The 17,081-nt window shown below is 34.7% G+C and overlaps 1 protein-coding gene across 1 annotated transcript; it reads right to left on the bottom strand.

The window, feature by feature from the left end:
• Positions 1-1,699: 1,699 nt before the first annotated feature.
• LOC113868125 (FT-interacting protein 7) lies at positions 1,700-4,675 on the bottom strand. Its single transcript, XM_027503691.1, has one exon. It carries the CDS (start codon positions 4,673-4,675, stop codon positions 1,700-1,702), a length of 2,976 nt encoding a protein of 991 aa, XP_027359492.1.
• Between the last annotated feature and the right edge of the window lie 12,406 nt (positions 4,676-17,081).

The raw sequence follows: 17,081 nt of genomic DNA, 5'->3' as shown, positions 1-17,081 counted from the left end.
CTGTTTGTCAATATAAACATTATCTTAATCTCTTGAAAGTTTCTAGTCTCCTTGGTTCAAAACCAACTCGCACTCCTTTAGATCCTTTAGTGAAACTGTACCAAGATGGAGGCAAATTGTATGATGATGTGCCTTCTTACCATCGCTTAATTGGACATTTATTCTATTTGATCACTATGAGGCTTGAGTCCTGACATTACTTTTGCCACACAACAACTTAGTCAGTTCTTGTCAAGACCCACATATGGTCACTTTCATGCTGCTCACAGAGTCCTCAGATATTTAAAGATTTCACAAGGCAGAGGTCTATTCTTTCCAAGGTCATCATTGTTGCAAATTTTTTGTTACAGTGATGCAAAATGGGGAGGTCGTATGAATACCCGTAGATCCATCTTGGGACAATGCTTCCTTGGCTCATCTCTAATTTCCTAGCAAAGCAAAAAGCAAAGTACTGTCTCTAAGTTTTCATCTGAGGCAGAATATCATACTTTATCTGTAGCTACTTGTGAATTACAATGGATTGTCTATCTATTCCATGATTTGTAGATGAAATGCTCCAAGCCACCAATATTATATTGTGACAATCAAAGTGCTCTTTATATTGTCGCAAATCCATTTTTTCATGAATATACCAAACATCTTGACATTGACTTTTATTTAATTTGGGAGAAGTCATAAGTTGGATTGATGCATCTCTTGCCAATTTCTTCAGAAAGTTAGATAGCAGACTTCTCACCAAGCCTTTGTCCCTAAAGCCCTTTTAATGAGTTCTTGGCTAAGTTAGGATTGCTAACATTTTCCATCCTCCAACTTGTAGGAGTATTATACAATTCATCCACCACTCCTAAAGATTCACAACACGTCACAGTTAAGACTTAAAGGGAGTTTGTTATACAGTAATAGGATTAAACAAGTTAAATCCAATTTTGTTTTTAGTTTGTTGCACTTTTTTTTCATTATATATAAATAACAACCAATGTACTAATTTTTAATGATTAAGAGAATAGTTTCATATTTTTCTTAGTAAAATCAAGAACGAATTATTGGAATTTAAGGGAAACTAATACCAATATTGATGCCTCCTACAGTCAAACCAAAAGTATGAGAAATTTTAGATCATCTAATCACAACTAAAAACTGATACATGGTGACCAATTGATTTATCCTAACTTCTGTTTGAGAAACTGGAGGTTCTCCGCCCCAAAATTAAATAGTTGGAAGATAGTTGATAATCCGCTCCTAATAAGCCTTTTATTTAATTATTTTAGAATATGTATTAATAAGATTGTATGAAACAGGAAAAACAACTAATATTCAATTAGGACGGGAAAACAAAAGATGATATATGCAAACGGTCAATTACAGAACTAGTTCTCTAACATTTGGCAATGTCAGCGTTTACTCGGTCAAGTTTTCCTGCATCAACGGTCTAAATTCTTCAATTTCATTAAAGCTTCAAGGCGTTGTAATTTCTTTGCTGCTTGCCACCCCACAACGGTCACTTTTCATTCAGCAAACCAAGAACAACTTTTTTGCTCACTTTATGCTCGTGTCCCCTTCCCAAAAAGCATTACCAATTTGACACAGTCACAAACCATAATAAATAAACGAATAAATAAATAAATAATACTTCAACAAATCCACAAAAAAAAAAAAAGTATGACCCTAACAGCTAAATAAAGTAAGAGGTGTATGTTCATCACATAATCTGATCAGAAAACGACGGAAGTCGCCGGAAAAAGTTTGCGGGGATAGACGGCATGTCCTCGCGGAACCTCGGGTGGCGCAGGTAATAGAACCCAGCCACCAATACAAAGCCCTTAAACGGCACAGCGTAGAACAGCAACGACATCACCAAACACAGCACTGCAAATATTCCCGTAGCGCGTGGGTCCCGCCAGCTAAACAGCGCTTCCAAGCGTTCACCCTGTGCTGCCACGTCACCCAATAGGGTCTGCGCCCTCCCCGCAAGCGCGCGCACCCTATCGTACCTGATCCGAACCACCTCCGCGGGACGCGTGGTGGGAAACCCGTCGAACTCCTCGTCCAACTCGTCGAGGCTCACCATGTCCATGTACGACATTCTCGGATCCATGTTCTGTGGAGCCCTCTGCCGGTAACGGAATCTCAGCAGTAAAATCAGGAAAGCGTACATGAACACAGTAGGGAGCACCAGATAAGGACACAACACGATCGCTGCAAGCAACACGTGCACCAAAACCGTTGTTGGAGGGTGCACCCACGTGCGAATTCCATCCATCCAACGTAGTAACGTCGCTGCACGTGACAGACAACCCACCACCCTGAACCAGTTCGCCTTGCTCCGCCGCATGCTCCACACGTGCGTGTCAGAATCCATCATGAACTGAACTACTTCCTGACCCAAAGGCGGTTCAGACCGGGCCAGTCGAGCCGTTACTATCCTCATAGCTGTTTGGCGTAAGATGTCTTGTTGGGCCGGGCCGAATGGTCGAACATAGTGCATTCTTGGTAGAATTGGGCTTGCGTAGGCCTGCATTAGACTTAACCATGAGGAGCATGAAAATCTCACTGCAATCTCTATCTCCCCCATTCTCTTTGCGCCACCTGGCAGCAAAACAGTTAAGGAATACGAGTTTACGTACACCCTATTGGTGTCCAGTGTGGACAACCGCACACGAATTTTCCCCCCCCTACAATCTCTGTTAGTTTTTCCATCTTCGCTGAGCTTGTATCTTCCGTTATCGAACACGCCGATGGTGAGCACCGTGCAAGGGTCGTAAACATCCCACGTGTACTGTTCGTTCCATCGTGGGTTGAACCGGTCCATGATGGTTCGGGTTCGGACCCACTTGGGACCGTATTTGGCAACCACGTACGCATCTGTTGTGCCACGCGTCCCGTCCTTGGTCTTCACCGGGAGAAGGTTACTGGCGCCGCGAATCCCAACTTCGAGCAAACCAATTGGAGGCTTCGCAAGTTGTTTGGCCGACGCTCGAACGTCGCTGGTCACGTGAGCAGCTTCGTCTATCACGTGATATCCACCTTCCAAGCAAACTCTAACGTGGATTCTACCCGTATACGAATTGCTCTCGTCTTCGCTTGATAGGTTGAACCATCTTGACTTCAGCTCCGTTCGATCGTCTGTTCTCCGTTCGATGGATGACACGTGGATTTTTGCCTGGCCAACGGTTTTAGAGTTTGACACGTCCTCTACTTTTACAACTAGAAACGGCTCAAACGGCTCGGCTGCTACGAATACGAGGTCCTCGTTCCACGTTGGGTTAGCCAAGCCGGGTGAGGTTCTTCCTGTTTTAAAAACCTGCGCGCCGAGCTGAGCCTTCACGTAGAGCTCAGGATTCCTAACCTTAGGCTCGGGTCTCGAACCTAGCTGCAAGTCCTGGGTTTGGATGACCGTTAGTCTCAGATACCAAAGCTTGGGAGAAAGGTACACCTTGGCTCGGGTCTCCGGTATCAACCCGCCGGAATCTGATTGCCAAGCCTCCTGAAAAGCCTCGTCGGCCTGGGTTCCGATCCAAACGGCGACCATGACGTCGTTTCCCGGCGAAGAGTCAGACTCCAGAGTGTACCACTGTGGAGCCAGAGGACTATCCGGAGGAACTCTTTTAGGCACCTCCTGCAAATCAAACGACACCGTTCCAAGACAATTCTCGCTGCTCTCATCCCCTTCTTTCTTCTCCTCTGACCAAACGGAGACCTCCAACGACGTCGAATTGAGTCCTTCTTTATCGAACGCAAAGACCTGATCCCAATCTTTGTTTTCACTCTCACTTTTAGTCTTAACGCTGTGAGTTCCAATAACAAGCTTCGAGTAAACGACAGAACCGGGTTCAGGTTTGGCTCTCTTGGCCTTCACGACGCGAACAAAGAGAAACGGCATGCGATCCACGAGATCGTAAGTGCTGCGGCTTCGATCGCTACTCAGAGATCGCAGTTCGTGATCACTCACGTTCAGATCAGCACTCTTTTGCAACTCGCCGTGCTTCTCCTTTTGCTGCTTCGGCTTCTCCGTTTGTGCAATCGCTGAATTTTCAGGCTGTGGTACTGCCGGCGCTGGTGTTACCTCCGCCGGAGCCTCCTCTTTCGGTTTTTCTTCTTCTTTCGATTCTTCTTTAGGTTTATTTTCTTCTTCTTTCTTTTCCTCTTCTTTCTTCTCTTCTACCTTATCTTCTTTCTTCTCTCCGTCTTGCGAATTTTCTGGCGGTTTCTCCTCCGCCGCCGGCGCTGATTCTGCTTTCTGGTCACTGGCATTCTCTGTTTCCGGTGGATCCTCCTCAACGTACCAAACCTTGAGGCCAAGCTCTCCTTTGATCTGAGAGAACACGCTCCTCTTCTCTAACGGATAATACACAATCGCTTCGGAACCGCACTTCACAAACGTGCTTCCGGATATTTTCACTTTACCGAGAAAAGTACTTCGTTTCCCGGACTTCTTGTCATTGTAGAGATTGACCTCAAGCGTCTCCGAAGCCATGGAGTCTTTGTCGTGGACCATGAACTCGAGCCTCTCATCCCATTGAGGATTGAGATCTCTCGATTTCGTCTTCGTTCGCCGTCTCTGACCATCGAAATCCACAATAGCGTAAGCACTCGCGGTTCCTTGACCGTCCTTCGGCATCAAGTTCTTGGCGTTGCAAACCTCCACGATGAGTTTCCTTCCAGAACCTTCTGCCATTGATGAACTTGAAGAAGCTTGTGAGAAACAGATCAAAGAAGCGATAGTTTAGAGTGTTTCTTCTATGTGCGTTTCTTTTTCCGTTAGGTTTGGTGGAACAGTGGAAATGAATGATACATGAGAGGGGAAAGAGCGTTTAAAAGCGAAAGCTAGGAGCGTGGACACGTAGGACGTGAATTCCACGTGGCTAGATCTCGGGACGCGAGATTTTGGTGCAGCGAATATAAACGTGTGATAACTGAGAGTGAGTCAGCGTGCCGGGTGCTTGTGATGGCCGAGTTGAGAATCGTTTGCTATTCTTTGTCTTCAGTTTCCATGTTAAGGCATTGTTTATGGGAAAATATCAGAAATGCCCCTTTTAAATGCGAATGAAGTTTCCTGGAATAAATGGTTTCTTTGGCTTTTATGCTGAATAACAGTTCTTTTTACATATATAAAACTTGAGTGCAATAAATGTTTTTTACGCTTATTTTTCTTTCTTATAATTTTCATTTTTTCTTGAAGTCATGGTAAAAGCATTGGAGATGAAAATGCTTAATGCATTTGAGAGAAAAAATATTCACTGGAGCAACCACGCACTGCTCATTTTTGTCCTTTTTGTTTGCTTTTATGTTGTTTTTTCCTTTTCGGTTTCTGTGTTCTTTTGTTGTCACTCTTCGAATTCGATCACTGCCCAGTACACCACTTGTGGTTCAAAGGCTGCTACACTTAGTACCCTAGTCATTATATCGTGGTATTGCAGTTAAAATATATAGGAAAAGGATCCAGCATAAGGGTGAAATGTTGGGTAATTTGGTCATCTGAAAATTATATTTTTACATAAAGTGAGATAATTTTGTGTTCCTTTTCGATATTGAAGAGTACTTTTAATGTAAGTGTATATAAAAAAAATATAATCATATATATAACATTAGATACAATATTAAATTTTAGATATTCAAATGACAAAATTTTTAGTTTACTAAAACTAAAAAAATATGCCCCTATCATGTGCCTAGTTAGTGTGTGAGTCAGCGCAATCAAGCTCAAGATATTGTCTACGATTAAAATAATGTAGACAAAGATACTCATGAAATTCAGTTCCTGTCTATGTTCTGTATTTATTGCTAATTGATCTTAATCCATTTTGTTTTTCTTCGGTTTTGCACACAGTGCCTTGGCCATCGTTTCGTTAATAATGATAAAAGCCCACTTGCAGCACCGTTCTGCAAATATGAACGTTGCTTTGTTTGTTCGTTTCATAATAGCTTTCTCGATCGGGCAATGAGTAGAGGAAACCATTAAAGAAAGATGTTCTGAACTTTAATGTGCTCGTTACACGTTACTATTATATGTTGGCATTAACCGCTATATGTACGGTGCTGACAAGATGGATGCCGGTAATATTTAATACCATTTGGCAAAAGAAAATACAATGAAGTTGGGTTTGATTTAATTTAACGTTTAAGTGCAATATTAGGAAGATTTTTGTTTTTTATTTGTTGGGGTACAAAGCAACAGGAAGCGATGGAATATGAACTTGAGATGCTATGTTGTCGTCACTGCATTTGTGTTCGGTTTGTGGAGATAAAGATAGCATGTATTTTTTTATTGATAATCCTTAACGTGAGTTTGGTTTTGCGGTGCATGCTTTATATGTACTTTTTCAGCACCATTTATAGCCAATTTAGGACCACTGTGAGTTTAAAATGTGAAAGCTTTTCTCAATGGGATTTATTTTTAAAAAAAATTGTAAATTCAAACATACTTTGACAGTAGGATTCGTTTCTTGTTTAAATACAAATAGATTCAATGTTTACTTTAATGTAACTTGTTATAAACTGTGTATTAAATTTACGTTTTCAGATTTTTAATATATTTTTAAACACACATTTAAAGTTTATTCTCAATTAAAACCTAACCGTGAGTAGAGTCATGAACTAAAAAATGAGCATTAGAATTAAATATTCAAAGAAATATAAACCTTTTAGTTTGATTTGTTGGAGTCTAAACCTATCCAAGTTCAAAACAAGCTAGTCTGCGGGCCACAGTCCACATTTTTTTAAATAAATATGTTTTTAAAATAATATTCATCTTAAATCTAAATTGTAATTAATAAAATTAAAATTATTAATTTGTATTTTAGAATTTATTAACATAATTAAAATTTGATTTTAGATTAGAAATTATGACAATAAAAACGATGACTACACGAAAGAGGCAATACAAATTTTTCAATAGTTAAGAGGTTAGTCAGAATATTTTTTTTAAAAATATTTGAAACTATAAATATTTATTTTAATATGTTGGATGTAGTAATTTAATAATTTTTTATTTTAAATTTATTGAATAAATACTTAATGTTTTAATTAAATATAATGTGATTAAAAATTAATATAATATTTTATCTTTAATATATAATAAAATAGACTTTCTATAACCGTTAAAGTTTTAAATAAAAAATTATGCAAGAGAAACTCTTGGATGAACAAAACTTAGGAGCTAGAGGCAAGAAAATTGAAGTTGGTGACATACGAGAAAATTGAAGTTTCAAAGTTCACAGGTGATCATCCTACAGTAGAAATTAATCATTCAAGATCTTCTTATAGAGATAAGGTTGTGAAGGGAGACCAAGAATTGAATTTCAAGAATTTTGTTCAATGCCAATGCTAAAGGAATTTGGTATTGATACTAGGACAAAGCTATAGACAATTCTAAGATTATCTCAAATCTTATTCCTAGCTACTATTTAAGTGGGTTTGCGTTATAACAATCAAAGTCGAATGGTATGACAAAAGAAATGTATCATGTAAGTATTATGTAAGTGTATGAACTTTCTTACATGGAATGAAAACTACAATCAATGTAGTTTTATATAAAAACGAAATGAACAAAATCACAAGAATTCAGAGAGAGAAAATCAGAATCAACCCATTCATATCTCCCTCCAAAAGTGCCTAGGCTATATACGTGCTTCACCGTCTGTAATGTAACATTTTTATTTTATTTATACAATTTTAAAAAAAATTATATTAAAAAGAAAAATTAAAATAAATTTATTTATATTCATAATGCAAAGTTTAAAAAATTTAAAACTTTTATCTATATCACTCGGGCTTACAAAATATTCCAGTAGTAAAATTATAAAAAATAAATAAATTTAAACTAAAATTAAAATAATATATACCAACTTCGTTAATATACAAGAGTTTCATAATTACAAATCGTAATTTCATAATACATTAAGAAATCAAAATAGCCTAGTCCTAATGAGTAGTTATCTTCACACCACCAAAATATTGAGATAATTCTAATTGTCATCCCCAAACCAACCCTCTATTTTAGCTAACTCCTCTGGGGACAGATCTTCATCATCGCCAAGATTACCCGTATAGGTCCCATATGGTCATGATCGAGAAAGGTATATAAGTAATTCATCGCGCTTGACATTCGAACCGTTCTTGATATATATACAGGTTGAGTGTGTGTCGGATCCTACCCTGAACAGGATACTCAAAAGGTCACCCATAAACCAACACAAGACTTTTCAATGTGCTTTGTCATTACTCACACATTTTCCAAGAACTTCCCAAAAGGTCACCCATCGCATAATTTCTCTAAGTTAAGCTTGGAATTCTTAAGTGGTAGGTCATCAAAAAGTAAATGCATTTTGTTGGTAAAGGTAGTCCTAATCAATTCCTTTGAGTTATCCTTAATTGTATAGTCCCATACCTACATAGCCTCTGGATCTCTCTCATTCCGGTGTATGTTCGATTCATTCATGTGCCCCTTAATGCCGAAAGTTTGTCAGGTAGCCGCTCTTTGTCCGTGCCACATTGCACCGGTAATCACTTCTCGCCCTCGCCTAGTGCCTAAGTGTCACAAAACTTACAATGATAGAACCGCTACCACTCGCTAAATACCAAATGTAACATAATAATTATAAATCCTCCCTTTACTCTAATGTTTCTCTACAGAGTGGTCATCTTGCTTTCCTGAAATATTTAGTAAAGATTAGTCTCTTTTCTCATTACTAAACATGAGTAATAATAATAATGTCAAGTTACACATAATGAATAACACACCATACATTCAAAAATAAAAAACACATTTTACATCAATTTCATATACACTTAACATTCATTAATCTCATAATTTCATTATATTGTTACTCATAACATTCTTAAATTTCTTATCTCAATCATTCACGGCCCCTAGGATCCCTTAAGGTCTTCTTTAATATAGATAGTTGATGGATAGCCACAGCAACACAGATATAACGTGTGCCAACTCGGCTCCTTTTAGCAAAAACATGATCAAGAGTTTATGGGAGAAAATGAGTGTGAGACCTGTGGTACTTTTACTCTCATTAGTTATGTGCAAATTAAAAAAAAGCATCCATCACCTTCTTTTTCCCAAGATTTCCAAAATCGCCTTCATCTTCCACACCTCCAATATACTTCTGAACTATCCACACTTATTCTTATCACTTTTCATTTCTCATTATGAATCTACTCTTTTTCATTTCTCATTGTAACCTAAACTTGTCAATTTCATGATAACATAATTTTTCATCCTTTTCTCTTTCTATTTTATTCAAGTTCATTCTTTATGTCATGTATCAATCAATCATGCTGAAGGTTGGACACCTTTAGACTCAGTCCAAATTGTGCATACATATATATTCAACACACATATCGTTCAACTCATTAAGGACAAGGAAAACATATTTCATCAACTATTTCATTCAAACATATATTTACAAACAAGAAACACATAGTAACATTCTCATGAGTACAAAACACATCATGTTCTCAGCAATGGAATAGAGCTTTCCTTATTTCAAATAGATAGTTTTTTGAAGAGGTTAGTGGAAGAGGTCATCCAAAAGACCAAGGTCTTCCAACATATTATAAAGAAGAGATTAATTTATATAGCATGTTAGTTGTCTTTCTTAATACTTGGTCAAAATCATTCCCTGTAGTATAGTTGGCATCTTTATGTGAATGGTCAAAATGAAGGCCATATGTGTTGAACTTAAAGCTGTCATATTTTGATTTGGAAGCAAATAATCAACTTATTACTATTATAAATAACAACTTCTAGTTATTTGAGTGTTAGGTGTGTGAGTGAGCTTAAAAAAATAAGGAAGAAATACAGGAACTCTAATGAATTCTATTTATGAGTGTTGTGTAATTTTTTTATTGATTTTTAACTAGAGCCAAATTTTTAGTGCATTGTTTATTATTTCAATACATATTTTGTAAGATTAAATTGTGTTCTTTGAGTTTATTTTCTTCTCACAACATCTAAATTTTAACAAGGAAATTTTATTTTAATTGCCAACATTGTAGGATGTCGATGAATTTTAATAATTAAGTATAATGTTGATGGAAGCATAAACCGATACAAAGCCCAATTAGTAGCAAACACCTAATCTTATTGTATTAATTATGAAGAAATATTTGTACCAGTGGCCAAGCTCAACTCAGTTAGAGTTGTATTATTATTACCTACAAATTTGGATTGACCATTGCATCAACTACATATCAATAATGCTTTCTTAAATGGTAATTTAGAAGAGCAAGTGTATATGCAAGTTTCTCTTGGACTTGGGTTCACTAGCACTGTAAAAAATGTATGCAAACTTCAAAAGCCCTTGTATGGCCTCAAGTAGTCCCCAAAAGCTTAGTTTGACAAATTGTCTTGAGTTATCAAGAAGATTGGGTTTACACAGTGTCACAAAGACCACACCATGTTTATGAAACACTAATTGGAGGAAAAACCAACGTTATTCATAATATAGATGACATTATTATCATTGGAGATGATCATGAGCAGATTGAACACTTGAAAGTGATATTGACAAATGAATTCGAGGTCAAAGACTTTAGACAACTCAATTAATTTCTAGGAATAGACGTTGCAAAATTGAAGGATGGGATTTGTGTTTCCTAAAGGAAGTACACCTTAGACTTGTTACAAGAAATAAGAATGCTTGGATGTAAGCTTGCAAAAGCTCCCATTGACATAATTAAATGAAATTGTGAAGGAGATGAAAGTTCATCTACTAATAAAGAAAGGTACTAAAGTCTAGTGAGAAAATTGATGTATTTGTCTCACACTAGACCAAACATTGGGTTTGCTATGAGTATGGCTAGCTGGTACATGAATAATCTTAATGACTCCAATATGAAAGCAGTTAACATGATTCTGTGATACTTGAATGGCACTCCAGGAAAAGGATTGTACTTCAAGAAAAACTAAAACATAAACATAGAAGTGTATATTCACTAAGATTAGACAGGAAGTATGACAGACGAAAAGTCAACCTCAAGTTATTGCTTCTTTGTTTGGAGAAATATTGTAACTTAGAGGAGCAAAATATAACAACTAGTATCAAGAAGCAGTGTTGAAGCAAAGTTTAGGGTTATGACATAAGGTATTTGTGATGAGATTTGGCTAAAAAGAATGCTGGAAGAACTCAAATGCCATGACAATGGCGTGGTAAGAATGTTTTGTGACAACAAAGTAGCCATTAGTATAGCTAAAAATCCTGTCCACCATGACCAAACAAAACATGTGAAAATTGATTAGCACTTCATCAAGGAGAAGCTAAATAATGGAACCATCAACATAGATCATGTGCCATCATGCAACCAAATCTTAACTAAAGCTTTACCTAGATATACTTATGAAAGTATCAGGTCCAATTTAGAGATGATAAATATCATCACCCATATTAAGAAGAAGTGTTGATATACTAAGAAAGAAATAAATCAAAATCTTTAGCTATTGATTTTGCAATAAATCAAAGACTAATTCATATTAGGCTTAAGAAATATTCTTTTCAAAATTAAGCATAATCCTTAATTTTGTTCTTAATTTGTTTCTTTTTTAAGATTGATTATAATTACAGAATTAAAGGCCTAGATCATAATTTGTTATTCTTTTCTATAAATATCTATTATTGTTATAATTTTTTTTATCAAGTGAAATAAAAATTATTTTTTTCTACATTTTATGTAGCTGTATATCCAAAAACTTGAAGTCAAAATTATATATTGTGAAAAAATTCAACACTAATTGATCTACACGTAGTGTTTAAAATAAAAATATTTTAATTATTTTTTATATTTTTTTGCTTAATATATACATATTTCTACTTTAAATCTTATTTTATAAAAGTTAAATTTTTTAAGAAAACTTGTGTTAAATTTGGTAGAGTAAAACGAATGGAAGAAAAGGAATTTAAATTTTAAATTAAAAATAGCAAAATAAAATACTCTAAATTTTTATTTCTACATATTATTATTTTTATTTTATCTTTGAATTTTTTTTTGTGTACAGGAACATTGCAATGAAATGTGCTTAACCACTTTTTATACATAAGCAATTATTGTTTATTTTTGTTGGAGACGTTGCACCATGGGAGAGAATTCAATTATCTTAGGGTTGTTTGAGAAGAGAGTTTTGAAGAGAAGGGGAGGATATACATTTATATTTTAAATAAATATATTTAAAATTAAAATTTAAAAAAAATAAAAGATATAAATTAATAAATTAACAAAAAATTAATGTATTAATAATATATTCATCCTTATAAATAATATATAGTTTTTTAATTTAAAATTAAAAAATATATTCTCCTCTCACTTTCCCTTCAAAAATCTTCTTCCAAACATACCCTTAAAAATATAGGTAGAGTTCTTAATAAATATTGTTTTAGAAAAATTGTGAGACAAGCAACAAAATTTAAAATAAAAACAAATATTCATTTAAAAATTACATAATTAGAGTTGAGGGTTGCTAAAATAATAAATAATAAAAAATAATATATTACTACAAGACTCACAAGAATAATAAAACAAAATTTAATCAAGTTTTTAAATGCTCCAAGAGAAGATAAACTTGTAACAGAAGACAATGAAAGTTCAAATAAAGATGGACGCAAATTCAGTCGTGTGACCGGATAGTACAGTTAGTATATTTTATACTCTCGTTTAAGCAATTTTTTTTTACTTAAATAAGAATTTCTTATTTTGCTTGACTGAAACATCCAATTTCCCCCTCAACGGGCTGGATCCGGATCCAATAAAGATAGGTTTCCTTAAAGAGTCTGTTAAAGGGCGTCTCACATGTGAATCAATGTCAAGTTAACAAGTTGTTTGCTGCAGTAAATATGACCGTCAGACATTATTATATACTTTTTTTAAATAGATATTTGTAATTTTTTTAATATTTTAAAAATAAAAAATATTTATATATTTTTAAAATAAACTACTAATTCTACTATTTAATTACATAAAATCAATGACAATAATTATTAAACATATGAAAAGATATAGAATATCTTTTTAATTTACAAGTCTTAAAAATTGTTATCATATAAATATATTAAAAAAATGTTATCAAGTGTGTTATTAGTAATTGTCAAAATTATTTTAAATTTAATTTGATACTTTAACGGCGGTACTTTGCCAGAACAAACTATAGTACCTGCTGTAGGCCTAACCAATTCAAAAGAATCTTCTTACCAATTTCGCGGATTCAATCGGTAACGTGGTATAGCAGAGAAGTATTTAAATACAGAAAAATAAAATAAAATAAAAATTGATGCATTTTGATCACTTTTGGAGAAATGTTTCCGGGACGGGAGTCAACGATGGTCCCTTGTGAGTAACCTTTCATACTTGCACAAATAATTTTCTCTTATGAATTAAATTTCAAAGCTAATTTTTACTTTTTATAATTTATGATCTTTTATTTTAGAGTATGATATTGTATTGGATTGTCATTAAGATTTTTATTAAAATGTTGTTAAGTGTTGGAAGGCTTCCATTTTTCTCAGGAGGCCATATATGTGAAAAATGCAGAGGGGGCAGGTGGTTCGAATGAATCTCTTTAGGTTTGTGTGTTGAGGACTTTGGTTTTTCTGATCTTGTTTGGAATGGTGCTAATAATGGTTTTAATTTGCGGTTGCTGTCGCGGTTGAATGGTGATAAGCGAAACTGAGGAAAATGTGATTTCAGAGGCATCAAAAACCGCAATTTTGCAGCCTCCGAAGTGGTTACAGAATGCAATTTAAAACCGTGGTGTTAAGTGACGGAATGGTAAAGAATAGCGTTGTTTAGATGTTTTTCAAAATATGATGGAATGAAGAAGAGTTTGATATTAGGGGTTAGAGATTTAGTTTATGTCTTTGGCTTAAGTGTGTTTGAGATAAGGGCCAAATGTGAATAAAGTTTATAGTTCTTATTATTGGCTTGTGGTAGAACTTCCAAACAAGGGAATAGAAACTGTTCTTTGTTCCATTTTTTATGGTATGGGATCTTTATTCTATTCTGTTTCACTATAGCATATTCTTTTGTGACTGTTTACTTCGTTTTGAGGGTCCTTGTGCTCTTAGCAGTTAGTGGCTAGTAGAGAAATATTAGCCACTAATTGCTATGGAGTATGGGTATCTATACCTTGCTTGACAAAAGAGAAGGGTATTGAAGAAACCTTCTAGTTTTTAAGGTGATGCTGATGTTATAGTGATTGCCCCCAAGTGCCAAAGGAAGAAGGGGAATGAAATTGGAATTGTTTTAGCACTTTCTTTTCTTCTTCTATTGCTTGAGAAAAAGATTATTTTAAAATAATTGATGCTAAATCTGATGCTTGAACTGAAGTCTCTAGATTTTCTCATGAGAAATATAAGTTTAGTATTTCTGATGATAATTTTTTTTAGGTTTATTTCTACACCATTGTTTTTTGTTGATATCTTTCATCGTTCCCTCATATGGTATCCTAATTTATTTGTTTTACATTGAGCAAATCATCTGGCCAATATATAACAACAATTCAAACTGAGTTCTCTACTTTACTTCATAGGACTTTAGATAAAGGTGTTCTTTGTTATGCATCAATAGTGATTTTACACTACGGAAAATGGATTTAGTTGAATTTATGATTTACAAATTATTTTTATTACCTAATTTAAAGTGATTTTCTCATTTGGTATATGATGCTTTGTACCTAGGAACTATTGAAATTGTTATTAAGGTAGTCTGAAATTTAGTTGTTGTTTGTGCTGTTTAACATTTATACTGAGATACAGAAAGTAGAATATGTTATAACACTGCTCAAGATAGCCAATGTCATTGATAGTGTGAGGGCTTGATGAGAATTATAACATTGACGTTTGGACATTTGTCTTCCAAGTGCTTATGCGGAATGATAATTTATAATTAATTATTTAATATATATTGGCTCTATTTCATGAATTATTTTCTCTGGGGTTACAGCTTTTGATGATATCAAATTATTAAACTTTGAACCCTTACATCGGATGCACACTGTTGTTTGAACTACATATGTTGACCAACGGAGGATGTCTTGTCTCATCTGATAGTGTGAGGGGATATGTCTGACCTTTCTGACAAACAACATCATCACAAATGATCTTTGGCCCCTTTTCCACCATTGTTTATCCTCTGTGACCTGTGAAGCTGCTTCTAGTTAGACATGTGCTCACCACATTTTACTGCTCTTGATTTGTATTTGGCCTATATAGTCTAAACACCTAAATAGGCTGCTGAATTCTGGCACTGTTTGGCTGGATTTATTTGTAACAAGCTGAGAGCTTGATAGCTTTAGCTAGAGGGAGAGCGTTAGAATATCAAATGCTATCGTTTATGTTAGATCATATCGGTCAACCATAATTACATTGATTAGCTAGTATTAGGCTGCAAAATTGCTACTGATTATCAGGCTGTAATTAACTCTTAATTACCCTCACAAATGAATTGAATTAACAATAGTATTGTGATTGAGGGGTGTTTATGTGTGTCTTGGATTCAAAACAAAGCTTTTTCTGTACAGGTCAATGGGGGCATTTTAGAAGATGGTTGGTTCTTGTTTTTTTTGTCTTTTCCATAGTACATTTATGATGCATAAACTGCGATACAACTTCAAGGTAATAATTCTTTCAATTTTGATAAAAGGCACATCTGTAGGAAATGAAACAAAGATGATCTCAAGAGGTAAAAAGTTCTGGTCATGCTTAATCTGCTGTAGAGGCCAGGCCACTAGCCAAATGTTGAGAATGAAGGTATTTTTATACAGAAACACACACATGCCTATTTTGTTGTTATGTTTCTTAAACTCATTATGATGCCTTCTCTTTTGTTTCCACATATTAAAACTTCTTCTAATGATGTTATCGTTTTCTCCTTTGTGTTGTTATTTTTTCTCATCTTAAAGTTGCTACTCTTTGTGCCTCAGTGTAACGAAAATGAAGGAAAAAGGAACTTCCAGAGTAATGCTAATTATATAGTTATCATCATTCATTTTCTTCTAAGAAATAGTACTAGGCATAACATAGCCATACACATTTTTAGGAAGCTGAATAAGTGTACTAATTAATAAGCCTGTGAATTAGCGTGAAAATGACTAGTTTGATGAGGTTTGAGACTTGACATGTGCCTTTAAAACACTTAGAATCAATTAAAAAATTTAGCTATAGCACTGAACCAAACTGCATCTTTTCTATTCTAAATTAAATTTGTTGTAGTAGTTTCTGGATCATATTATCATAACTGGGTAGTTATTATTGGACTGATAGCCTACCAAGCTACCAAGTAGGCTGGATCAGGTACTTCAGTTTTCAAGTGATTAGGATCATTGTTCAACCATATTCCATATATATGCCTAGATCGGATTATGAAACATTATTATAACTTTATGCACTATAATTATGTTGTTAATGTTAGACATATTATCTAGGGCATTAAGTATCTTGGAATGGTATAGAGTGCTTATAATTCTATCATCAAGTGATTAGGAGTTTGATTCAGTTTGATTAAGAAAAGTTCAGCACTAGTTATGGTTTAAATGAATATGACTCCTCAAGCCCAAAGTTAACAAGAGAGATGTGAGAGATATAAACTATTTTTAAGCTGGGATCTAATTGCTAAGGTATTGAAAAAGTTAGTCCTTTTGCAGTTCAACATCAACCTTATACTTGTTTAGGTTCTGCATTCTTGGCACTAGTCTTGACAAGGAAAGAAAAGAACAAAAATAAATATGCTCACATCCTTGTGTTTCTTCTCTCTCGTTTGAGTTGGCATCCACGAGTGTCATTAAGCTCTAGTTTTCTTCCATTTCATTTATCTTTCTGCTATGCCAAATGCAAAGTCTTTCTTGGCTAGAGGAATTTTTCAATTCATAACTCGTGTAGGCATATTATTTTTCAATTGGGACTTGAAAGGTATTAAGAAAACAAAAAACATTAGGCTTTCTATGTTTTCTGTACATCCTTGGTGTAGATAACGGAGATAAATATGCAAACTTTTGTACTTAAAGAATGAAACAGAAAGAAAAGGAGGGCAGAAAAGTAAAATGTTCTGAATTTTTGTAATATCAGTGAAATAGATCAAGCTTGTTA

The sequence above is a fragment of the Abrus precatorius genome, unplaced genomic scaffold, assembly GCF_003935025.1.
Source record: "Abrus precatorius isolate BTA unplaced genomic scaffold, Abrus_2018 Scaffold5, whole genome shotgun sequence".
NCBI lineage: Eukaryota > Viridiplantae > Streptophyta > Magnoliopsida > Fabales > Fabaceae > Abrus > Abrus precatorius.
Note: the sequence above shows the minus strand (reverse complement) of the source record. Positions and strands in the feature narration are given on the sequence as shown.